This window comes from Sardina pilchardus, chromosome 22, assembly GCF_963854185.1.
Source record: "Sardina pilchardus chromosome 22, fSarPil1.1, whole genome shotgun sequence".
NCBI classification, from domain to species: Eukaryota; Metazoa; Chordata; class Actinopteri; order Clupeiformes; family Clupeidae; genus Sardina; species Sardina pilchardus.
The window spans coordinates 22,389,050-22,414,678 of record NC_085015.1 but is presented as its reverse complement, the minus strand read 5'-3'; the positions used below and the strand labels follow the sequence as shown (position 1 = coordinate 22,414,678).

The following is a 25,629-nucleotide window of genomic DNA, read 5'->3' as shown; positions in this document are numbered from 1 at the left end:
AATTACACAATTACTTGATGATGTGTATATTATATGTCTTCAATTTAATCAATTAAAATAATTAATGAAATTAATTCAAACCAAATCACTAGAGTACAAATTATATTTATATTTATATTATAATCTTATAAATTATGAATTGCTGAGGTGTAAAAGACACTGATGAAAATTGTTCAACATGCTTAAAATTATGATGTGCATCTCATACATTCATCACAACAACATCATCAGAAGAACTATCTAAAGATATTTGACAGCTGGCGTGACAGTGCCAAAAAAAACTACAGCATCTAGAGTTCCCAAGAAGCATTTCGGGAAATAAACCAATCAAACGCGAATTCTTTGAAGCAGTGAACTCCTTCGTCTAATTCCTAAAGATACATGCTGCCTTATGGCGTTGCGTTGGGGTTCGCCCATTTCCCAACTCGGGACTACGTAACTTGATGAACTAACCGCATGTTTTAGTTAAAATTTGTATTGGTAAGATCTTTCTTAATCCTTCAGAGTGCGTAAATCGTCAACATCAACCGAACGCGTAACTGAAGCGGCTGGTGTTTTGCGTCCTAACTGTAAAGCCGGTCTGTGCTGGCCACTCTAGCAACACCTCCATGGCCTTCATGTCCTCGGCCTCGCTTATCCCTCCTCCCCCTATCAACACTCAGCAGCCCGGTGTAATTACATCGCTACTGTACAGCGGTTCCAAATTCCGAGGATATCAGAAGAGCAAAGGGAATTCCTATGACGTTGAGGTTGTTTTGCAGGTAACGTTGATCTTTCCATTAGCAAAAAGCTTAACCCTTGCGTTGTTTTGCTAGGATAGCTTATGCCAGAGCGCACACTGACATTATGGAATGTCATGTCTGCTCAGCACTTAGCACCAACCAGACGAAATTTGACAGCAGGGAAATCCATGAGCCAGCTCCTTGCTGGTGTCAAATTTGAATTCGTGTAGCACTGCTTCTGCGGGTAACTTATCTGTAGCCCGGTTTGAGCTGTCTCAAAAAATTCTCACATCAGACATGGTAGCCTACGTTTCATTTTGACTGCTGCGCGTTGATAGGGGTTTGTGGAAAAGCAGTTGTATTCTGAGCAGATTTTCCACTCTTGTTTTGTCATTTAATAACTTGAATTCAGATCAAAGCGTTGTTCGGTCTCCTCAAAGTACGGGAACGATCATTGCAGTCTAATACCTGAGTTATTACCACCAGTAGGGATACACAGAACCACAACCATATCCACCATTGATTTCTGATTTCTCTTTCAGCATGTCACCATAGAAGATTCTTATTTATGTGGGTACCTGAAGATCAAAGGCCTAACAGAGGTGAGCGAGGAGAAGCACTGTTAGCCATGACATCACAGTTAAAAACATATGATAGTGATCATGCCATCAGTGGCTATTGACACAATGAGTAACCAGACACTTGAGCCTGTGCTGTATTTACCCCAGTGCTTGACCACTGTGCTTTTGTTCTGTTGGTTCTCCTTCGTAATTTAAAAAAAAAAATATTACTAAGCTTTTGGATTTCTACACATAAATACTGATTGCTACCATATCATGCAGGAGTACCCAATGCTGACGACGTTCTTTGCTGGGGAGATCATCAGCATGAAGCGTCCTTTCCTGACGCGGAAGTGGGATGCTGATGAAGATGTAGATCGGAAACACTGGGTAGGAGTGCTGGCTGCCTGGAGCAGATATATATTGCACATATTTACTTAGGGTAGCAGGAACAGAGGAAATCACTGCAACGTTAGTCGTAGACGTTACACACGTGTGTAATTGCAGTGTAAATGGAGGTTTTTAATCATGTCATCTTAAAAAAAGAAATTGTTGACTCCAGCTCTTCATTCACATCAAATGTAGCGAATCTACTGGCCCAAATCATCATTACTGGAGTATTACACATGTAGAGATAGCAGATTTGAGGCTGTGTGGAAGAGGAAAGAGATGAAGCTGTTGAGAGGTACAGTGACATTGAGTAATGGAGTAGGGAAAGGAACATACAACAATGCACAGCAATTACATTGTCATAACGTTCCAATTTGATTTGGTTTAACTTGCTGTGGGGAGTCTTATGATAACACATTTTTTACACAGCATTTTGCTCAAATATTTTTTTCTAATCTGTCATTTGCTTGCATTGCATCTTACATTACCTTTTATGATTCTTCCATACAAATCTCTATGCTTACTAGGGTAAGTTCCAGGCATTTTATCAGTATGCAAAAACCTTCAACTCGGACGACTTTGACTATGAGGAGCTCAAGAACAGTGACTACATCTTTATGAGGTGGAAGGTGAGGATGGGGGTTTCAAACCACTCTGCAAATATGAAATAATAACTTAATCTCTCCCCTAACTGTTAAGCAGCGCTGCCATCTTATGACGGTGCCACATATTGTGATAAAGTGCATAGAGAAGCAGTCGCATTTGAATAGCCTACATTAGGTCTGACTCTCACACACCATTTGCAGGAGCAATTCCTGGTTCCAGATCACACAATCAAAGACATCAGTGGGGCATCGTTTGCTGGCTTCTACTACATCTGTTTCCAGAAATCCACAGCCACCATAGAGGGCTACTACTACCACAGAAGTTCAGAATGGTAATTTAATAGCATTTGTTTTTCATGTGTAGACCAATGAGAGTTTGTGTGATGGTGTTCCAAAATGATCAGGGTCACCATTATAATTGTTCAATTCATCAGATGGATTATTGATACTAGTAGATACCTGTAGGCTGTTTCAGGGAAAAACACTGGTGCATATTCTTGAAGGTTTAATGTAAAACACCACTCAGTAGTCTCCATAGACAGTTTTACTATAACAGTTACTTAAATAACATAGAATGTCCGTTTTCCATTTAAAGCAGAGATATACTGTATGCAGAGATATGTGCCAAGCTTGTACAGTATAATACTGATATTCCAGTAATAAATGCAGTCTAATGTTAAGGCTATGAAGGATGGTAATGTTATTATTATATCCACAGAGATGTAGGCACAGCAATACAAATGCTCTACATTTACACTGATCTTTTGCACAGTTTTCACTTTTGTTTTTGTTTGCCGTCAAACAGGTATCAGTCACTGAACCTCACCCATGTCCCCGAACACAGCGCGGCCATCTATGAGTTCCGGTGACCCCGGCCGGCCTGTTGGCTTCTCCAGCAAAGACTGACGCGAGGCTGTGGCCTCTTAGGGACTCTTGACCGAGGAGGAGGAGGAGGAGGACTACTGGAGTTTTAGCTACCCGATACAACATGACAACGCACCGTCTGAGACTGTTTTTTATGTAAAGGATGACAGACAGACAGACAGACAGACAGACAGTCTGGGCTGGCCGTGGAAGCATGCCAGCGCGGAGGGAGCTCTGATCTGCAGCGTCTCTCTCGCTGGCAGCAGAGACGGGCAGCAGGTGGCGCAATGTGTGGCTGGCTTCCTCGTGTGGTTTTAAACGTTTTTTGTTGTTGATTTTTTTTTTTTTTTTAAAGCTGAAGCGTTTTTTTTTTCTTCTTCTTCTTCTGGAATACTCTTCATTGCTGTGGCTTGTGCTCGTGGACTCCTGTACTACAACAAGAGCTGAGGGGTTGCCTCAGACTTTGCCAGCGGCTGGAGTGGACTCTTATTTACCTTTAGCTCGATGAGAGACTGTTTTTGGCACACTTCTTATTGTCCCATGATCCTGTGTGCCTGCCGGGCCTCCGGGCCCCTAGAGATAGAGATTGATTATGTTAAGGATTGTCACAGGAGGGAGGCCTAGTGGTTTCATTGATATTTGACAGTATTGTTTTGTTTTTTTTGCTAAGGACTCAGCATTGTGTTGGCACGTTTATGAAAGAGAGACAATGATACGATATGTGGAATGAGCTCTGACTGATTATACAAGATCAATATTGTGTGTGTGTATGTGTGTGTGTCTGTGTGTGTGCGTACACGCTTGAGTGTGTATGTGTCTGTGTGTGTGAAAGAGTGAGCAAAAGAGAGACGGAGAGAGAGAAAGAGTATGATGATAGAAAAAGAGAGAGAGAGATAAGTAGAGATGGTGTAAGATAATTGGGAGTGAGTAGGTGTGAGGGTCTGCAATGTAGTTGAGAGATGTTGTGTAGCTGCTAAAAGCCAATGACATTGTGCTTTTTACGACACCTTTCTTCAGCTCATGGCTCCTGCTCAGTTTTCCCCTTACTCCATTTTCATTTTGTACAAAAAAAAGAGAAAAATATTCTCACATCTCCTCCTAACATTTCTAACTATGCAACATAGCAGTAGCTTTCTGCCTCCACGTCAAAGAGTTTCATAGATACTTCACAGCGAGATTTTATTATGTAAAGAGTAGTATTCAAATGTCTTACCTTTACTCACATGAAAAGAGATATTTTGTCTACTTGCCTTTGAAAGCACCAGTTCGCCACTGAGCTTATCCTACTAAAGGTGCCATGTTATTAAAACTCTCTCCAAATGAGAAATAAAGAAGAATGTGTGGCGTGTGAGTGTGTGGTTGTGTGTGTGCGTGTGTGTGAGTGTGTGGTTGTGTGTGTGTGTTGTGCGAGCTTGATCCTAGAGTTGTGTGGAAAAGAATGAGAGAGAAAGAACAAAAAAAGCTATATGGAGTAAAAACAATATCTAAACACAGGGTGCCGTGTGATTGTTTGGTCTTTGTTGTTTGTAAACAGGAGCATTACGGGTTTTGTTCCGTTGCTTAAACGTTTTCGCTCAACTCCTGCTTATACAGCTCCAAACTATAATCATAGATGACCACAGCCTGAATACACATCTGGTTTTAGCTGCAAGGCATCCACTTGAGGAAAATGTTGTAACACATGCTGCCGTGTATCTCTCAGTGACGGTGTAAACAAATAATCCAGAGCTGCAGGCAGACGGTGTGTCCTTTTTTAGCCCACTCTGGAGTGTACAGTACAAAGGGAATTCTGTCCTGTGGAATTAAGGTTGGTCACAGAGGAAGGCCATGCAATATAGATATAGTTATCCTTTGCCAGTGAAGTTGGTTAACAGTCCATAGTATTTTTTTAACTGTCAAAACATTAGCTATCACCATGAAGAGTGAGAGCAATGAGGAATGTATAAAAGCTGGCTGAAAGAAGTCAGCATGGCCTATAGCAGTCAGAGAGAAAAGCACCCTCTAGTGGGGACTTTGGAATCTGAAAGGGGAAAAAACAACTGAGCAACCTCTTTTGAGTATTTTCCTTCATCAGTGTTTCTTTAGATTTGAGCCCTCATCTATCCAGAAGAATCAACAGTCGTGTCTGGCCTCCCAGACCCACACCCCTCAATGCTGGTGATGGGATCTCTCATTCCCCTCCGTTGCTTTTACCGTTTATATTATGATCTGATCAGCAACATAACCAGACAAATCCTTGATGCAGACACCAACAAATACCAGTAAATTCTTCAGTTATAGCCAGTGCCGCCACTACCACCAACAGACAGAGGGGGGCACCAAAATGTAACCAATAAGTACAAACTGCTTTTCACTTTTACAAATGTTTACAATGTCAATGCAGTAACAGCACATTACATACAAGGATGATAGTTTTTTTTTGGTCCTCTCTCAATCTGTTTTCACAGATCTATGTATTTTGAACCTTATACATGGAGAGAGAGAGGGAGAGAGGTACCAGCTGCTGGCTCCTCTTAACAGTTCTAACTATGCAACATAGCAGTAGCTTTCTGCCTCCTCGTCAAAGAGAACTATGCAACAAACCAAGACAAAAATGGTTTCCATGCTATGTCACCTTTAACCATCAGAACATACTGTAGGTGGCCTAGACAGGGATAGGCAATACGTTAAAAAAAAAAAAAAAAAACATGGGGAATGTAGGGAATGTGTGTGAGCAACCTACACGTTGCTCATCTTGCACTGGATCATCTTCCTGAATATCAATTCCCTGATGACAACTGTGGGAAATTAAGTCAGTACCAGTCAGAGGCTGCAGTCATTGTTTCGCACTTTTATGAGGACTATTTGCTTTACCAAACATTTTTGACAATATTAAACTACAATGTAATGTAAACTACAAAAATGCACCTATAAAGTATTTTTATACAAAATACAAAGACATTTTCAAACACAAATTGCAAAATACTATTTTGAATTTAAAATATGTACTTGAAACACATACCATAAATACTGGAGATATGATGCAAAATATTTCATGCCATTTATTTCATGCCATTATGAAAGAATTGGACCATGAAGAATGTGGAATTTCCACATATTCCCTGTGCTATGAAAGTTCAGTTAACTTCCAAAAGTATAGTTTTTGGCCATTGACCTAATAATAATGCACAAATAATTCACAATTAACACTTGGATTTTCATGGACTTTTGATATGTGATATGAGAAGGTTCCATGAACTGAATGCAACAAAAATATTTCTGTTGCATTTAGTTTTGAGTTGGGTGATTTTTCCCCTCACAGATCACAGACTATAATGGGGAGAGTAGAGTGACCATAGCCTGACGGACTGGAACAAATGAAACTCAGACGGGAAAGCCAGGTTAGGTCAGAGAACTATCGTCAACCCGGCGAAACCTGCTGCAGTCAGGTCAGCATCACCAGGAGGCCCAAAGGGCAGAAATATGGAATACACATACAGTACAGTCCTAAGGTGGAATAGAAGAACCAGTATCGTGCACCGTGAACCTCCGGGGCACTTCTAAGGAACCAGAAAATCAGGGAACCTTGTAAAATGCGTACAGTATTCCCTGATACGAACAGCCTTGAGTTCAGAGTGTTTACGCTCATATACAGCAAGGAAAACAAGCTTCTCTGTGCAATGCTGTCCACACTGATACTACACATAATACATACATACGTACAATAAATACAAAACAATACAATAAGAGCAGTGGCAAGTGTATCAAGTGTCAAGTATCTGGCATCTAGTACAAAAAGTATTGGATGTGCTTGTGCAATGAATGCAATGAATGTTGTGCAATAATGCGGGTGGGTACAGAACGTACAGGGTCAGGGTGGTCCATGGGTTCCTCTCGACTGTTCAGAAATCTGATCACAGTGGGGAAGAAAGACTTTTTTAGGCGTGATGTTCTACATTTCATACTTTTGTACCTCCGGCCTCAGGGTAGGGGTGTGAACAGTCCATCATGATCATGTGGTGGGTGGGTGGCATCTTTGAGCATTGAGGCAGCTCTCCTGTGGACTCTGTGCGATGAATGCTCTGCAGAGAGGAAAGTGGAGTCCTTAGTAATCCTTTCAGCAGTCTTAACCACTCTCTGCAGGTGACTGCAATCCGCAGCAGTAGTGTTGCCATACCACGCTGTGATGCAGTTCGTTAAGATGCTCTCAACAATACTGTAGACGTTGCTGAGGATCTTGGGTGACATGCCAAACTTCCTCAGCCTCCTCAGGAAATACAGCCGTTGCGGGGTCTTCTTATCCAGCTCTGAGGTGTTCAGTGTCCAGATGAGGTCTTCGCTGATGTTTACACCCAAGTAGAGAAAAAAAAAGGGTTCATCGGAGCAACTCAGATGTGAAGATTTTAAATATAAATATCTGCCAGACTCTGATGAAGACATAGCAAAATGTCGAAACGTTAGTCCTACAATGTTGGCACCTTAAATAAATATTTAAAATCTTCACATCTGAGTTGCTCCGGTGAACCCTTTTTTTTTTCTCTACTACATTGTCCTCTCCCGTTGACGCACCAGAGTGAATTCAGGAGCGCGGAGGACTTTTTGTTTTTTCTACGTTTACACCCAAGTATTTGATACTGCTGCTCACCCTTTCCACTTCAAGCTCCTGGATAAACAGTGGTTGATGAGGTCTCGTCTCCTTCCTTATGTCCACTATCATCTCCTTTATCTTGTCTGTGTTGAGGGAGAGGTAGGTTGTTGTCCTCACACCAAGCCACTAGACCGGCCACCTCCCTCCTGTATGCCGCTTCGTCACCCCCAGTGATGCGACCGGTCACTGCGGTGTCATCTGCAAACTTTAGGATGATGTCCTTGTGGGAGGCCACACAGTCGTGGGTGAACGGGGTGTAGAGGATGGGGGCTAAGGACATCCCTGTGGGGTGCCAGTGTTGGTGATGATGCTGGCTGAGGTCTTATTGCCAATCCTGACAGACTGTGAGGCCTGCCAGTCAAAAAGTCCAAGAGCCAGTCATAGAGGGTGGGGTGCAGCAGGCCAAGTGTGTGCAGTTTTTGGGTGAGTTTGTGGGGAATGACTGTGTTGTAGTCAACACAGAGTATCCTGATGTAGGAGTCTTTGTTTTCCAGGTGGGAGAGGGAATAGTGGGGGTGCAGCAGAGATGACGTCTGAGGTAGATCTGTTGGGCCGGTATGCGTATTGCAGGGGGTCCAGTGTGTCTGGTATGCTGCTCTGAATGTGAGCCATCACCACTCTCTCAAAACACTTTGTGATGATTGGAGTGAGTGCTATATGCCTGTCATAATTCAGACAGCTGGGTGGGCTTTTCTTGGGGAGAGAGGAGTAATAGTTGTGGTCTTGAAGCAGGTGGGAACAGTGCTATCAGAGACGGTTTATAAAGCGAGACGATTCATATGGGTAAATTCCGGTTTCACTGTGACGCAACTGCCACTCCCATTTAGGAGGCAAACGGGAGCATTTCTATGGTAGAAATAAACCTGTCATCAACCGCACCTGCTTCTGCTGATTCTACACCGTTCTAAACCGATTATCTCGTCACTGATCACACCCCTTTAGGAGGCGGAAGTGGGTGCCATTTCATTCCATTGAAAAACCCCTTTATGATTCATCTTAGTAACTATACGATCTTTGGTGCTATGGCTGAGGGAGAGGTTGATTAAGGAGGTGAGGACGTCAGCCAGCTCGTTGGCACATGCCCTGAGGGCCCGCCCCGGGATGTTGTCCAGTCCTACTGCCTTGCGGGGGGGTTGATCTTCCTCAGTGCTCTATGCACCTGGCCTGTTGAAACTGTTGGGGGAGGGGAGGAGTGTTGAGTGGTCAGCTGGTGTGCATGCTTCCTCTCTGTGCTGGGGCTGGAGGTCTCAAACCGGGTGTAAAAAGTGTTGAGATCATCCAGCAGGCTGCCTGTGGATCTGATAGTGCTGGTGGTGCATGGGCCTGTAGTCAGTGATGTGCTGCAGGCCTGGCCACATCCGCCCTGGGTCTGCAGTAGCATAGAGGAAGAATGCTACTGGCATGCCTAACTTATTAACAGTACATTTCCATGCCGCCAGTTGGAACCCCAGCAGAATATATACTAGCCAAGTAGGAGTCCAGCTGGTGAGCCTCACACCAGGTCATAAACACCCACCATCGGTAAGAGTAAACTGCCCTTGTAGGTCGCACAGGCCTACTGCATTATCTGCTCCATAGGCACTGGCACTTAATGCCACCAACCTGAGCCCTACCTGTAAGGGGTAGAATAGGGTCCTGCTCGCCTAAGACAACAGGTATCTCCAAAAAGGGAGCTCCAATAGCAAACCATCCAACAGGGCAGTGTTGCTGAAAGCCAGAATCTGCTTCATCTGCTACACCTGCACCCTGCAGAGGAGAGGCTGGAGGAGAGTGAATGGCTGAAAGGTGTTCAGTAGAACCTGATGGGGCCATGACACCACCATGGCCTCCCAACCTCAGGGAAGGACCGTCATCCCCTGGGGAGAAGAAGAGCCGACAATGTGTCAACTCCCTTGTCATGAACAAGTCGACCTCTGCCCTGGTGATGTAAGGCCAGATCTCCCCAGCTGTTCTGACATGCTGATCCCTAAGATGACATGCTGTGACATGCTGACTCCTAAGAAGACATGCTGATCCCTAAGCCTCAACAAGAGGTGATGAAGGCCAAGCAGAGCAGCCTTTACTCCAGGACATTGATATGCTGGGACACCAGACTCCTTTGATGCCACAACCTGTTGCGGACACGTCTGTGAATACCATATTTTCCGGAGTATAAGTCGCACCGGAGTATAAGTCGCACCAGTCAAAAAATGCCTCATGATGAGGAAAATGCCATATATAAGTCGCACCTGACTATAAGTCGCATTTATTCAGACATGTATTCACAAAATCCAAGATCAAGAACAGACAGAGGCTGTAACTAGACACAGAGGCCAAAAAGATTCATATTAATGATGAGAAGGCGTGAATGGCTGCCCATCTGTAGCTGTAGACAGCTGTAGACAGTAATGTTTACTCGTCTTTCATTTTGGAATTATTCAAAAACATGTTAAATTTCATATATAAGTCGCACCTGACTATAAGTCGCAGTGCCAGCCAAACTATGAAAAAAAGCGCGACTCATCGTCCGGAAAATACGGTACCAGGTCCAATAGCTTGTCTCCTTGATGTTGGTTCCCGCCACCAGAGCAGGGCTTCCAAGTAACCATCATGCACCTTGGGGTTGAGGAAACCTCCTGCACCTTAGCCGCCATTAGGTCATTATATGCTTCTATTTCCAAAGCAATGAAGGCGGTTTATGCCAACTTAATATTATGATTATTGTTAATAGTTTGCCTTGAATGTGCCTCAAAAATGCTAGAGTTTGTGGATAAGCTATAGACAATAATTGAACAGAGCTGGCAAAATGTCGTTATAAAACTGTGTAGACGCAATGCCCTTAAAGTGACATAAATAAGTTAAACAGCATCACATTTGTAGTATTTTAATAGTAGTATTATTCTTTAATAAATTAAATAAAAATGTAAATAAATTAATATTTTAAAACAAAAATACTTTTGTCATTGTTATCATATAAGTGCTATATAACAGTTCTGCTTAGGGCACCCAAATGGCCAGCAGCAGCCGTGGCTATGTCACATTAAAGTTGATATCACTGTGAGCATGGGAACTTTCACTTCTGTCATACTATCAGGGAAATAAAAAATGATACCTGCTAAACTATACCTGGGGCAAAGTTGTGGGAAATGTTACAAAGAGTTTGATTTCACTGACCCATTTTACATGATACAGTTCAGGGAAGTCAGTCTGCTTGTCTGACTGGCACAAGAAGGTTGATATTTGAGCTTGAGGCACTCGTAAGGCCTGAATACTACCATTTACAGAGGGAAAGTATTGCATATATTACGCGGGACATAAGTACACACAACATGGTTTGAAATGTACAAAACTAAATCTATATTTTGATTCCTGAAATAGATCAGGGAAGATGCTATTCTTCAGCAAACACACTGCCCAGTCACTGTTTTACACTGTTAATGATGTTGAAGATCAAGTCCTGTCAAATGCATGATATTCTGTACCAGTGGCCATAAAAAAAAGAAAAAAAAATGTTTGAACAGCAACCCGTGGACTGCATGTCACATGACAAAGTTCGGGAGGCGGCATAGAGAGAGAGGGATGCCCGTGCCGTGCACACCCTCGCCACCTCCCTGAAACGTGATGCGGAGACATGTGCACCAGCCTCCCTGGCATCGCCTCTCTGGGGCCAGAAACGTGAGCCGTGTTGACATGTGGCATTCCCCCATCTCCCCACCTTCTCATGATCCTCCAGGATTCCAGTAAGGCGCCTCCACAAAGGTAGAGGTGAGTTATGCTTTTTTTTCCCCGCTCTCTCAAGCCAAAGAAAATACCGACCAGCCAACTGTATTAGCATCATGCATGTGTACACACGTGTGGTCACCATTTATGGTTGTTCATTACTACACACCATGGACCAGTTAGTGATATAATTATGGAAGTGCTATGTTTGCTGATGTAAAAGCCCTTTTATTTGATCTTGTTTAGAATACTCAAAGAAAGCCACTGGAATCATTTTGATGCTGTTATTTTATAGGTCTCTTTAATGGTCATGCTCTTTCATCCCAAAAAAGTTCTGTCATGTTTGACCACAGGCACCATCTCTGCATTTGGATGCTTTACTGGTCTCAGAAGATAAACCCTGTAGCTTTTGAATTGCCACTGAAGAATGCAAAGCTTACGCAATGGTGTATATCCTTGTAATGTAGACATTTTCCTCTTCACTCAGTTTAATTCTATTCCATTTTCACCATCTTTTTGAGTCAATGATAAACATGTTCTCAGTACTAAAACATTACAGGTTTATAGAGCAAGCTCATTGATTATCTACAAGGCCCTAGTTTTGTGCAAAAAGACCGACACTAAGGGTATATAAACTTCTAGACGTACGCATTCGGTATCAATCATTATTTTTGCCTTAACATGCTTTATTTGTATTAATGTTGTGCCAGTATTAGAGCTTTCCATATACTACGTATAATGGGCTTGAAGATTTTAAGGATTAAACAAGGGAAGGTTGTGTTTTTCGGTCGTTTTCATAGGATTAAAATGGTATGTAGGTACTTGAAAATATATGAACATGACTCAGTTTATGGGTATTTAGTGTACAAAATGGCAATGTTGTACTAAAGATAAATAAACAAGTCAAAACCATTGTTATTTCCCAAGGGACAAGAATGAAACACACACAGTAAATATACAGGGTCACCAAATGAGTGTTTTATCTGTAAATGAAACATGCCATTGGCACTTTATTCAGAAAATTCTGAAAATATCAGCTATTCTGTTGATTTTCGTGTTCCTATCCATCCCACATTCCTTTTTAGTCCTATGAAAATTACCAAAAAATGCAATCACACCTTGTTTTATGCTTAATATTTCCATGTACATTTGTGGCGGAGACCTCAAATATTGGATCAACACTGATAAAGTATTGCATTTGCACACAACATAATGATTGATGCCATGAAGAATGAGTTTACAAGACCCTCAACATCACCAGTTTTGCATTTTGTTCCATGAAGAGCTCTTTTCCAAAACACTACAAATCCAGTTTTGAAAACATTAATGTCATGCTATTTAATTGTGTATTATACAAATGAAAAAAATTAAAATGTATTCAAATTATTTAAATGGGCATGCAGTACAAACTTGTGATGGTTCAATCATACTGAGAACATGTCTTCCTACAGTTTTAATATATTACTGTAATGCCCAAAAATGGCTCCAAGATAAGGGATTTCTGAGTGTGTGAAAATTATTCAAAATGAAGGGTGAAAAAAATGTATGAAAACATTGGAATTTGCTTGCACAATGTCAATGAAATACTATGAGATCTGCAGCGCAACACTGGACTTGTTTGCCTTTTGTCTCTGCTTCCCTGATGACAATCATCTGACTATGGCCTATCACTTGCAGTGTTATTGATTACAATCTCAAATAATGGAGCTGTGTCACAATAGCCGTCTCTGTATGGCACTGTAACTTCATCTCTCACCATATCTGCCCCAGTGGCACTCAGATCCAATGATAATCCTAACTCACAAACATTCCTACGTTGGGCTTCACGTCAGACCGGAAATTGGTCATCACAATTACGATTCCTTATCCAAATGGGAGATACTGTAGGTCCAAAAGCATTTATTAGTTTCTATTCTGTTCTCCAGTGATATTGCTCTCTTTGACAGTGTTAGAAAACTTTTTACTAGACGACCACTAGAGAGCATCCCCCTACTGTTTATGGACAGCACATTGTGCCATTTAATTGCTGACATGCAGGAAGGAAGCTTTAAAAGGATTAAAGATAAAGCAAAAAGGAAAGAGAAGGGCAGCAGCAGCAAGTCACCACGCAGTGTCTGTATTTTAGGACATTTTGCAATCACACGGTCCCCTTACTGTGATAACCTCCATGTCAGTGGAATATTTCTATGTCAAGTCAAGTTTATTTATATAGCTCATTTCATATGGTAATTCAAAGTGCTTTACTTAAACAAAAGCAACCCGTAATAGCCGATAAAAGCATATTAGGGCAAAGGTCAAAGAGTAGTTTAAAAGGTAAAGATCATAATCAAAAAGAAACCATAAAACACACACAAAATCATTTGCTACATCTTTCAGCTTTGTTTTATCGAGGGCCTTTGTGAACCTTGTGATCATTCATTTCCAAAGTGAGAGACCCATACTGATACCAATATTAATAATGAAAGCAATATACACTTGTGGCAAATAGATATTTTAATAAAAATTAACAAATATTAACAAAGAGTTAGTTTGCTATTTATTAAGGACCCTTATTATGGAGTGTTACCAAAATCTGATTTAGTTATAACTTTCATGTGGCTGTTGAAATTTGGATCACTGTCAATTAATACACCTAGTCATTTTGTGTGCTATGATATAAAATCAAATTATTTTTGATGATTTGAGTATGACTTATTTGCTGGGCTTCACAGTTGTCGTTACATAATTCTGGAACTTTTATTATAACATGTATATCTTTTTTATTCATATCAATACCATCACATTACAATAAGAATGTATAGATGCATTTAAACCCCTACAATCCATTTTGTGATTTAAAAAATTAGTCCAATGCCACTCATACTTCATCCGCATCCACCTGTGGGGACAAACAGGTCCTCCCAAGGAGACAATGGATGTTACTGAGTAACAACTGACTTTAGTCATGATGAGTGTATATTTGGTCTGGCAACTAGCCTCAGACTGCAAGGAAATCAACGAAAGAGTAGGGCAAGGCCATCAGGCCAGTCAAATTCCTCAACCTGTTGGATCAGTTACTTGGACAAAGGAGAATATGACCTCATTCATGACCGTCCATGTCTATCGCCTCATCTATCTCAACGGGTTTTCATTCATAACCTCCTTTGCTTATTTGGTACTTCTTGCAATCTCCGTTATCACTGTTGTTGTGGGTAATGAAGACAGACGCTGACTCTTCACAATTTCAGTGACTTTTGTGGGTTAGCACGGGAGTCATGCCATTGCAAAAGCCTGTGATATTGTGTAACATGATGACTGTGGTGTTGCGTGTTTATCAAGAAAAGCATATTCATCAAAATCACCCAATCAATCATCCTCCCACTCCAAGCCAGTCAGACGTGAATAGCAGAGCCACTACACACCAAGTATAAATAACAGCAAATGATGTTGATCATCCCCTGCAGCCATTCTTCAGCCATTCTTCAGCCTATCACCATCTGGTCTTTTAAAAGAAGTTTAGGCATTGCCAGTGCTGCCCTCAGCAAACTCCACACTGAAAAAAATGAATCGCTGTATTTACTTGATTTTATTGTGTACATCAATGGCATATGAATCAAATGTCTAGAATTACACATTCCGTTATCCAAATTTGATGAAGTAATTAAATTGATTAGACTTAGCCTGCCCTAGGCTACATGAAATATTCATGTAATTCCAACGTTTGTTACAGGTGGCATGTACTGAAAGTATAGGCGTTCATACTTACAGTAGTATTGCAACATCAATGTTAAGGAAAATACCTTCTTAAAATAAAACATGCTAAACATGTTGTGACACAATATTCAGAAGCAGTCATTGAAGATAGAAACTGAGACTGAGACTGATTATTAAACACTCTGTCTGCATTTTGATTTCTCAGACATGATGTCATTGACAATCCATAAACAATTCCCTGTTTGTTTTAATAGTTTGCAAATTTCCATAACACTCCCTGGTCACCTGCATGCCCTTTGAGAGCACCGAGTCAATATTTACACACTTGACTAAACTTATCTGTCAGTGACCAAATAACCTTGTGTATTATGCTCCAGCGCTCTACTTAACGTCAGGTTTGTTTGAATATCTCTAGGAAGTGAAATGGTCAATTAGGCAAGAGTTGCAAGCTCTCTGCAAAGCTGGAGATCACAACCAGGAAAGGGATCAATATAATTTGTTCCTTTTCCTCATTTGGTAATCTTGTGTAGACCTCTTCGTAAGAGGGGAGTATTTTATGGCCATTCCAGTACATTGTGAGGAGATCAAAAGTCAAACAAGCTTTCTTAACAGGAGAGATTCCCACAGTATCCATACATTTTTCAGTGATACCTCAGGAAGACACTTTTGTTGAGAACTGAGAATCCAGACTGGCAGGAAACCAGTAAGGCCTATCAGAAAGAATAATGACTGAGGGGGAAATCATGAGCTATTGCGAGCTACACCCTGCCTTGCTAAGCATGCTAGAACAATACCCTCTTATTTCTCTGTTGGGTATCACGTGCAGACTAGTTACGATAAAAAAAAAATAAAAAAAAAATCTTGACCATAGACAAAGAATTCAAAAGTTGTTTTAAGAACCATGTCAGTCACGTTTCAGATGACATCAATATATTAACTCTTTGGGTTATCACCCCAGCCACTCTGGTTTATGTTTCAAAGGCATGCAGGTCATTGAAAATTAAAACGTGAGCCTCTGAAAACAAGACATAGTTCCTCCTTCAATACAAACAATGCTTAATCCAATTTACCAGAAAAGTTCCTTGTTTCCTTGTTTCTAAAAAGAAAAGCTCAGCCCCTCAAAGCCCACAGTCCATAATTAACATTATCTTGAAGGAGATGTCGGATTGAGATGTCATTACTCATGGGGACAATAGACCAGAAACTAAAAGTTTATGTTTTTTATGGCATTGATTAATCCACCTACAGATGCCATCCGGTCTATGTGCAGACTAGGCCTATCATTCAACACTTCTGACACACGCCTCTTAGACATGTGCTTATTTCTTATCAAAATGCACTCAACAGATGCAAGGCAATAAGGAACTCGCAGGGTGTAACAGAAAAGAATGATCCACACAATAGCGATAGATAGTCTTGATGTAAACGTACTGTACGTGCAAAACAGAGGCAGGAAATAACATATGGAATATTTTGGTCAATAAGTGCAAAGATATTTGGTATTGCGAACAATTAAACAGTAAATAACAAGGACATTTCAGGATTATGTGCATTCTGAATGTGCAAATGTGTGATGATGATATCGACGATATCGATAGGCTATTCTCCACAATCCCACATTTCCATTGTAGGCTATTGGCCTATCTATCATTGCTTTTCGGTCATATTTATGCGAGCAAAACATCTCCTCCCTCTGAAAATGTTTTACTAAAATTAACAGATAAATAAAAAAATAAATAGGCTACATTTAATAATAATTTAATGATAATAATAACATGACACAAAGTTTTGATTAGCATGCCTCCATCAGCTGTAACCTCGAATGCATTTGAACCGTAAATCACATGATATTGAGTAATTGTCATGCATTGTTAATGAGCACATTTGAGAACATGGGTCAAAATCACTGCATGTGTAGGAGATATGTCAAAGTGTGCGTCGAACTTTGACCCTTTGGCCATGACAACCTACAGAGTATGGCTACATCAGAGACGGTTGAATAGCTATATCAAACCTTTTGTGAGTTCATATGCCAGGTCTGATGACATGCCTATCATGCAAACACTCTGCTGTAACTGTAGGACATACAAAAGCTCCAGTGACATGAAAGTAGCATTCCTGCAGCTCATAGTGCCCATGTCTGATTGTCCTTTTTGAAAAGAAAAGACTTTTGTAATAGATATGAAGTTACTCTTTAGAATAATTATTATCATTATTATTATCTATTTAGCTAGTGTGTTTCATTGTAGCCTACAGTTAGTCTAAGCAAAAAGGGACTTCAAGAATAGAGAGTGCTGTTTTTCGCACATTGAATGATTTGGTTTATTACATTTCAAGGTGCTGTAACGAGTGAATTACAGACTCCTTACGTTATCCATTTCCTTGTAATGAAACTGTCTTATTGACACTGGATATGTCACTTCCTCTATGGTTCGATTCCAGGCATGCTATGACTCACTCATTAGATCTGTTGGAAACACATACAGTAGCAATAATGATACACCATTTAGCATTAGTCAAGCATTATTAAACACTTAATCCATCATTAGTCTCAGAACCGTTCTGGGCTGGTTGTGGAGCTTGTGGTTTAAAAATAATAAAACAAACAAATAAATACATAAATAAATGAAAATAACCCATTTAAAAAGCTACCTCAGATCTAATATTGGACCTTTACTTTGATAGAATTTATTTGCATGTCAGTCATTGCCATGGACATACTGTATACAGTAAGCTACAATGTTTATGTGACAATAATTTTAGTGGTAAGCACAAGTTATTTGAAGTATATGGTTTCACTTGATTTAGACAAACTGGGACAGTAGCCCCAGTGTCCAAAGCACTGTCTAAGACAAAGCTGTGATACTTCAGAAGTTGAAATCAGGAGTTGAAGACCTCACAAATGTAATGGCAAACCTCAGCATGTTCCAAACAAGTAGGCCAGGCACGTCTTACCATGTAGCTCACCATATCCGTTTGATTGCTAAAATATATACTGTATATATATATGAGTAGCGACTTAATGAACATGGGAAACTAACTATGGGTCCCAAAGACCCATGACCAGTTAAGAACCACTGATTTAAGGATTAACATTTTCTCATTAATGGAGTCTTATTTAATAGGTGTTATCAATATGTTTTCCTTTGTTATAAATTATGAATTCATGATGTCCTGTGTACACTGAACTCTTACAAGCAGTTTACTAACTCATAATTCCTAATGTTGACATGCAGAATATATGATGAATTAATGTACTAGAGATTATGTCAGTGTTACTTGGAATATCTCATTTATTTCATTATGTCAGTGTTACTTGGAATATCTCACTTATTTCATTACGTCATAACACTATGTAATTTCTGTTTATAAACACATAGCAAAGTGTTTTTGGGTAACTATGGCCATGCATTTCCCATGAGTTTAAATGTTTTTATGCCGATGTCTGGACAATTATAGGTGAGGTAACAGGCCATGCACGTGTGCATAGTGTAGGCCCTATTCTCTGATGGAAAGTGTGCTGAAATTGCGCATCTACTTAACAGTAATAACAATAGAATGCAAAACATTCAGTAAACAATATCTGAAATTGTGCATTTGCTCAATGGTTAATAACAATAAGCCCTATTTTGAGGAGTTTTAGTCCATGGCCCCAGTACTGTATATCTGTCCATGCCCAAAGTAACTGTCCATGCCTCTAGTATCATGCCAAGTACCCCCCCCCCCCCCCCCCACGCCCCCAACACTGAAGACAAAGTAACGCCCCTGAACTCAATGTTATTCAGACTTCATGCATAGCTATGACTAGACAGTATATACAACATAAGGTGGCCAGACCTGTTTGCTGTGAAAGCCTAATCCGTTTACAGAGAGTGTAGGAGGTACTTCGGAACAAGATATAGGACATGAGTTTGAGAAACTCATCAAGATTTTCTGTTTAACATGCTTTTTATCGGAATAAAGATTGAAGCTGCATTAACCGAAGAAACAGACTTTTTCCTTTGAACACAGCATGTTTTTTTTTTTTGTACAAACGACTACACTAGGATGTTGTTAATGCAGTGAGAAGCACTATTCACATAAAATAAAGTAACAGTTCAAGCGAAGTCAAGGGAGGGACACTTAACCCTTAACCCTACTATTCACACAAACCATACCTACACAGTCTCCACACATACACACACACACACACACACACATCCATGCAGACACATCCATCATTCATGTCAGTATGGAGACCTCAGCCTTTGAAAACTTTTGTTTGAGAAAGGTCGAGGTCAGTTAGTCTGTGTGTGTGTGTGTGTGTGTGTGTGTGTGTGTGTGTGTGTGTGTGTGTGCGTGCTCACATAGTGAAATGTAGGTTAGTAGTGGTTTACATTTCTTAGCAGGTGAATAGAAATGAAATTAAACGTATTCAATTCATCAGAGAGAATAAGAAGAACTAAGTCTATCAAGAAGACTATACTAATAGAACAATAATAATAGAACACTATAGAAACAATATGAGACCACCTGAGGCAAGCTGAAGAAGGGGGCGGAGGGTGAGCATGTGAACTGTCTACCACATGTGCACAGGTGCCCCCTGGGCCCGGCGTGGCCGATGACGTCCTGTGCACGAGACCTCGGACAGCACAGCACCCCTAGTCTCTCGGGCGACCTTGACAAGGGGCCTCTGAGCTCAGCCTTGGCAAGGCATCAGAGCGCTGCATCACACAAGTGGCCTCTCTGATCCAGCGTCAGGTGCCAAGGTCCTCTCACCGCCTCAGGTCTGACAATACACCTGCAGCCGCCCCTGAGTCTGGCCGGTGCGCCAGGCAACCCACACGCTCCCACCGATATTCCTGGTAAATTAACGGAGGATGACAGGCTTGCTACCACACAGTGCCACAATCTGATCTTAGATTAACTGGAAAGGCCCAACCAAAACTTTTACCTGCACTAGGCTGGTATCTCAGTTTGCACATTTTCATCACGACTAATAGCCTACGTTGCCCAACCAGTGGGAAAATACACACATTGTTTAGAAATCCCTCCCTGTCTTCTCCCCATCCTTTAGCAGGCAGTCTCCATTATTGTATATGTTTACCCTAGCAAAGACAATCTTAAATGAAGATTGATAATGGACTCTACTGATAAAGTTTTACTGTTCCACAGTAATCAGTTCACGATATCATGAAATTACATGACGCCAATGGATATGATGTATTGCTCAACCACTTCTTTGAAAAAATGCCTCTTGCTTATGTTGGGTGGGGAGCACGTGATTATTTTTAGCACCGCTTTTGACTCACTGACAAGCGATATTCGGTGCGGAACGTTGGGGGCGTATCAATGATGCATTCCAAATCGCCAGCCTTGATTTCCTGTCAAAGGAGAAATGCGCTTTGTCCCCGCCCAGTCAAATGTTTTGCACGTGCGATCTCTTGTCTCTCCAGACTCCGCCTTTGACATGAGTGTATTTAAAACGGAGCTCAGGGATAGCTAACAGTACCAAACCCACCGCTCATTTGACAAGTCTCACTGATCAAGTCTATGCTCTGTCTTCATTATGGATGACCAACGCTTTCCAGCTAATGTGCGCATTATTGGAGTGATGCACAAAGATAAAGTTAAGGTAAGGCCATCAAGACCAAGAGCATCTCCATCCAGCGCTCTCTCTCGCGCTCTCTCTCTCTCTCTCTCTCTCTCTCTCTTTTACACACACACACACACACACATACACACACACACACACACACACACACACACACTGTACTTGCATATGTTGTGCATATTCAATATTTCAGCTGTTCTGTGCTCATCATCATCATGATAGCTAATCATCAATTCACTTTTTGCAGATGTTCATGACCTCTGTGGTCTGGTCTGATAGGAATGAGGTGATCATCTACAGATCATTCCAAGATTTCAAGAAACTCCATGTAAGTTGCAATAAATCTCCAGAAAAAAAAGAAAAAAAAACCTTTGAAATAATTGTATAAAGCACTCATTTGAACTTGCATTTTTTTTTGTCTTCAAACAGAAACAGCTGAAAAAGAAACATCCATCGGCAACTCCATTACGCAAATCTGACAGAATTCTCCCCAGATTCAGAGGTACAGTATAGCCACTGTCAAATATATCAGTACAGCGTAAATGAAATGAGAACAGTCGGTGTGCAATGCTCACTTTGTGTGTTAAAGTCTCATTTGCGATGCCACTGAAGTATCATCGTGTTTTTACTCAACCACAGGTGTGAAGAGAAACTTCCAGAAGAAGGGACCGAGTAAGAGTGTCCACCGGGTCAAAGCTCTGGAGAAATACTCCACGGAGCTGCTCCAGTGTGACCCCAGTGTCGCACAAAGTTCAGAGGTCATTCAGTTCTTTCGGCCAAAAGATCATGACCTGCAGCCAGACTTTGCCAAAAACAGGTTTGTGGGTTTTTTTTTCTGTTTGAGGTTGGTCAGAAGTATCATAGCAACAGTCTCAAGAATCACAAGTACAGACCAAGTAAAGAAAAGGAAAGTAGGACAACTAAAAGACAAGTAAAGACATGTAAAAAACATTGAATAAATTGTATTGGTAAATTGTTTGATGTTGGTGATATTATAAATGGCTGAATTACCATCCTTTCTCTTACAGCATCATCATAGTTCCGTCAGATGACCTGGGAGAAGGGACAGGAAACAAGCAGAGCAAGCGCCTCAGTATGGGCAATGTCACCCAGCCTTTCCTGACTCAGACCTACCGCACTGTGGCCCCTTACGAGGCCAAGGACACCAAGAATAGACCCTTCAAAGTGGATGTAGATCAAACCCTGGATGTCCTCATCAAAGACCAGAAAGGTACAGTCTGCCAAACCATTGCTAATTGCAATCCTTCAATTTTGGAATCCTGAGTCAGTCCCTTTCAATCATAGGCTTAAAGAATTTCCATTTTCGTGATGCTCACATACTTTTTCTAGATTCTTCTTGGGTCACTTCACTTGTGATGTGTCAACAATGGCATCTTATGTCAGCCCCGAGTGGGTTTAATTTGTTAAGTGCATAGCTAGGATATGTGGACAACAGGTCTTATTCTTTGAATTACTTTCAGAATTCTTTGAATGCATAGGTTCATGTTCCGTATCATTATCATTTTGTAGCATCTTTGTGTGTGTGTGTGTGTGTGTGTGTGTGTGTGTGTGCGTGTGTCTGCAAACATATAGATGACATTTCTGTGTTTCTGGTTTGGCAGGCTGGTGGCTTGTGGAGAATGAGGAGAAATGTCTTGCATGGTTCCCTGCCCCATACCTGGAGCCGTGTGATGAGGAAGAGGACGAGGATGATTTTGAAGCTGCTTCCTTTGAAGGTAAGAAACTCTCTCATTTTCATCTTGAATAATACCAGCCAGCCCAAAATGCATAGAGACAAAGTATATAGTATACATCAGTAAAAATCTATGTATGTGTGTATGATATATAGTATATCTTTTTTATAGTATATATCAACACAAATCAAATAATTACAATATTATTAAACGTCCATTTCATGAATTATTCAAATGTAATACATTTATATGACTGCAAACTGATTATTTGTCTTATATGTTTTTTCATTTATTTTATGTCATCTACCAACAGATACATTGTACTGTGCAGCAAGAAACTATGTCTCCAAAAAGAGAGATGAAGTATCAGTAAACATTGGCTCTGTGGTGGAAGTGTTGCGCAAGTCTGATGATGGCTGGTGGCTTATCAGGTAGGCTACATTTTCCTCACCTGTGGAATTCCAATAGCGTCAGGCTGGGAAGTAGGAAAGCAAATGAAGGCGGGTTGGCAGGAAGAGTTTCCACTTGTTAGTCACGTAGTGTAGTGTGAACACGTAATATTGAGGAAATTCCTGTGGCCCCTTTCCAGATTCAAGCAACACCTTTCAAGTGCGTGTTGTCGTCATCATGTAGTAAAACCTGAATGTATTGCCCTCTGGGTGCCTGAAGCACCAATATCAAAATTTGAGAATTTGAAAGCAATATGTGGATTTTGTCTGAACAAAACAAAAAGATTGATGTGACTTTTTTAATCTAATCTCGGTCAATTGTTGACCTCTCTTACGACAGGTGAGAATGTGTTGCGTGTTTATCAATTTTTATCAACTTTATTGACTCTCTGTTCTTGTTACCTTCTCAGATACAATGGCAGGGTTGGCTATGTGCCGTCCATGTACCTCCAGCCTTACAGCAACCCGTACGTCGGCCTCCAGAAGAAGCTCCACAGCTCCACCTTCAACCTGTCCCAGCTGCCGGGCAGTCCGCGTGGACGCCTGGCCCAGACGGGTCACTCCCGCTCCATGGAGGACCTTCTCGAACCAAGCCGCGCGCGTACCCGCAGCACGCTCGACGGTGCCGCGTCCGCCGCCGCCTCCTCAGACCGCCAGGAGCTGGACAGCCGCAAGAGCAGCGTGAGCACGGCCAGCGACGACACCGACTTCAGCTTCAGCTCCTCGGGGAGCCTGTCGGGGACGGAGGCGGAACAGTCGCCCAGGGTGTTCAGCCGCGGGGCAAGCCCCAGAGGTAGCCCCAGCAGTAGCCCCAGCAGTAGCCCTAGCAGTAGCCCCAGCGGTAGCACTAGCGGTAGCCCCAGCGGTAGCCCCAGCAGTCGCACTAGCGGTAGCCCCAGCGGTAGCCCCAGCAGTCGCACTAGCGGTAGCCCGATTGGGAGCCCCAGTGGAAGCCCCACCACCGCCGGGGTCCCCCCCAGAGTGCCGCCCCGGCCCCAGACCCAGGAGATCTTCGCCCGCTGCACCACCTACACCCGCAAGGCAGCCATGGCCTCCAGGGCCCGGCTCCTCCCGCAGCAGCACGAGATCCAGGCGCGCTAGCGAGCAGAAACTGAACTAACACCTGAAAATGGGCCGCATTTGAGTAATACAAAGGAGAGACCTCGGCAAAGAAGATCAATAGAACGTTAACGTGACATTACATGAAACAGACTGATTTGTATTGAAACGTTCATTAGATATCTCAGTTGTAGACATTTAAATAGAATGTCTCCCATCCATCATGCCGCCAGGTGCGAGGGAGTGTCATTGGCCTACTTAATGGTATGGGCTCCATGGTTACCTTTATGATGTTCATGCATCATTATTATGTATTGCTTATGTGCACTGCTATGTCTGTGTTATATAATGTCATACTAGGTTTGCCAGAATGGGATGATGACTAACCCAGCAGGTTTGGTAAGGATGTATTGTATGATTATGAGATGATTAGTCTCTTGGTGGAGACACATTGTCTGCCCTTGGTATTCAAAGATTGGGTGTTTGCACACCTGCAAAGCTGCCATGACGTCCGGAAATCCTCAAGGCGAGAGTGGACAGTCCAGATTCACATGCTGGAGAGAAGTCATTGATGAGAGAGGAATTTGATGTCTACAGCAGAGACTTTAGTGGAGTTGATAGGACAGGACATTAACAGAGGATTGACAAGATAAAACAAGATGGCGCAGCGCAGTGGCTGGATAATGTATTTTCTACATGCATGTATTCACCATATTTTAACTGTATTCAAATTGTATTGAATGTATGTAATCGGGGGTATTGAATTGTTGAATACTGAATTGTTTTGGCACCATAGTTACTGAGATCGTAGATCACCATAGATCTTTTTGATTAAGTTTTCATTCTTATCCGATGTCTATGGACAGTCCTGTCTCTCCAAAGTTGTGGAGTCAGGATTTTCCAAACTTTTGTCAGGATTTTGACTAGTCCAGTTGTTTGAGTAAGAATATGTGAATATTCACCCTTGTTTAAATAAGGATATAGGTGGGGACTTCTCCATAATCTATCCCCTATTGTTTTTCCTTGTATCTGTTTGTTTTGTTTTTCTATTTACATGGTTGTCTGACAAATGTTTGCTTTGCCTCTTCTCTCAGAATGTCAGGGGTGACCTCATTTGAAAAGTATACGGCTTAAAGCCACTTGTATTCCACACTGGAATTTTTTTTTTTCACTTTGCTTTGTGATATAATATTTCTTTTATGACTTCAAACTGAAATAAATAAATCTACCTGTGAGTAAAAACGTAATGCTCCCTGTCCATGAAGTATTTTACCATACAATATCACATTGTAGTGCCTGAATTCAGGCACTAAGTCCACACACTCGAAGAGTATTCAATTCCACCTCAACCCAAGTGGAGCAATGCTACATTCTATAAATGTATCAATTCAAGTCAGCACATTTAATGCAACAAGGACGACCCAAAGTGCTGTACAAATGATTCAATATGAATACTCGCAAAATAACAAATAACTAGAAAAGCACTCAGAGAGCGCCGCAGACCTCCGCCAATCGAAAACATAGCCGTCTCCTGGATCCAGACGGTGGTACGGATCACTCCCAAAAGTTTCTTCCTTGGGTCATTTAAGACCCTGCCTGAAAATTTCATTGAAATCCATCCATAATCTTTTGAGTTACCTTGCAAACAAACAGACAAACAACAAACAAACCCTG

The 25,629-nt window shown here is 41.5% G+C and overlaps 2 protein-coding genes across 2 annotated transcripts; both read left to right on the top strand.

The window, feature by feature from the left end:
• The first annotated feature begins 388 nt into the window (after positions 1-388).
• Positions 389-3,901, top strand: LOC134070199 (glucose-induced degradation protein 4 homolog). Its single transcript, XM_062526463.1, has 6 exons — positions 389-761; positions 1,265-1,324; positions 1,565-1,672; positions 2,200-2,301; positions 2,479-2,609; positions 3,083-3,901. Exons 1-6 carry the CDS (start codon positions 609-611, stop codon positions 3,144-3,146), a joined length of 618 nt encoding a protein of 205 aa, XP_062382447.1. The 5' UTR covers positions 389-608; the 3' UTR covers positions 3,147-3,901.
• A 16,757-nt stretch (positions 3,902-20,658) lies between these two features.
• On the top strand, positions 20,659-25,179 carry noxo1b (NADPH oxidase organizer 1b). The gene is made up of 8 exons (XM_062526460.1): positions 20,659-20,774; positions 21,001-21,081; positions 21,183-21,255; positions 21,393-21,570; positions 21,782-21,984; positions 22,376-22,489; positions 22,761-22,878; positions 23,307-25,179. Exons 1-8 carry the CDS (start codon positions 20,709-20,711, stop codon positions 23,995-23,997), a joined length of 1,524 nt encoding a protein of 507 aa, XP_062382444.1. The 5' UTR covers positions 20,659-20,708; the 3' UTR covers positions 23,998-25,179.
• The last annotated feature ends 450 nt before the right edge of the window (positions 25,180-25,629 follow it).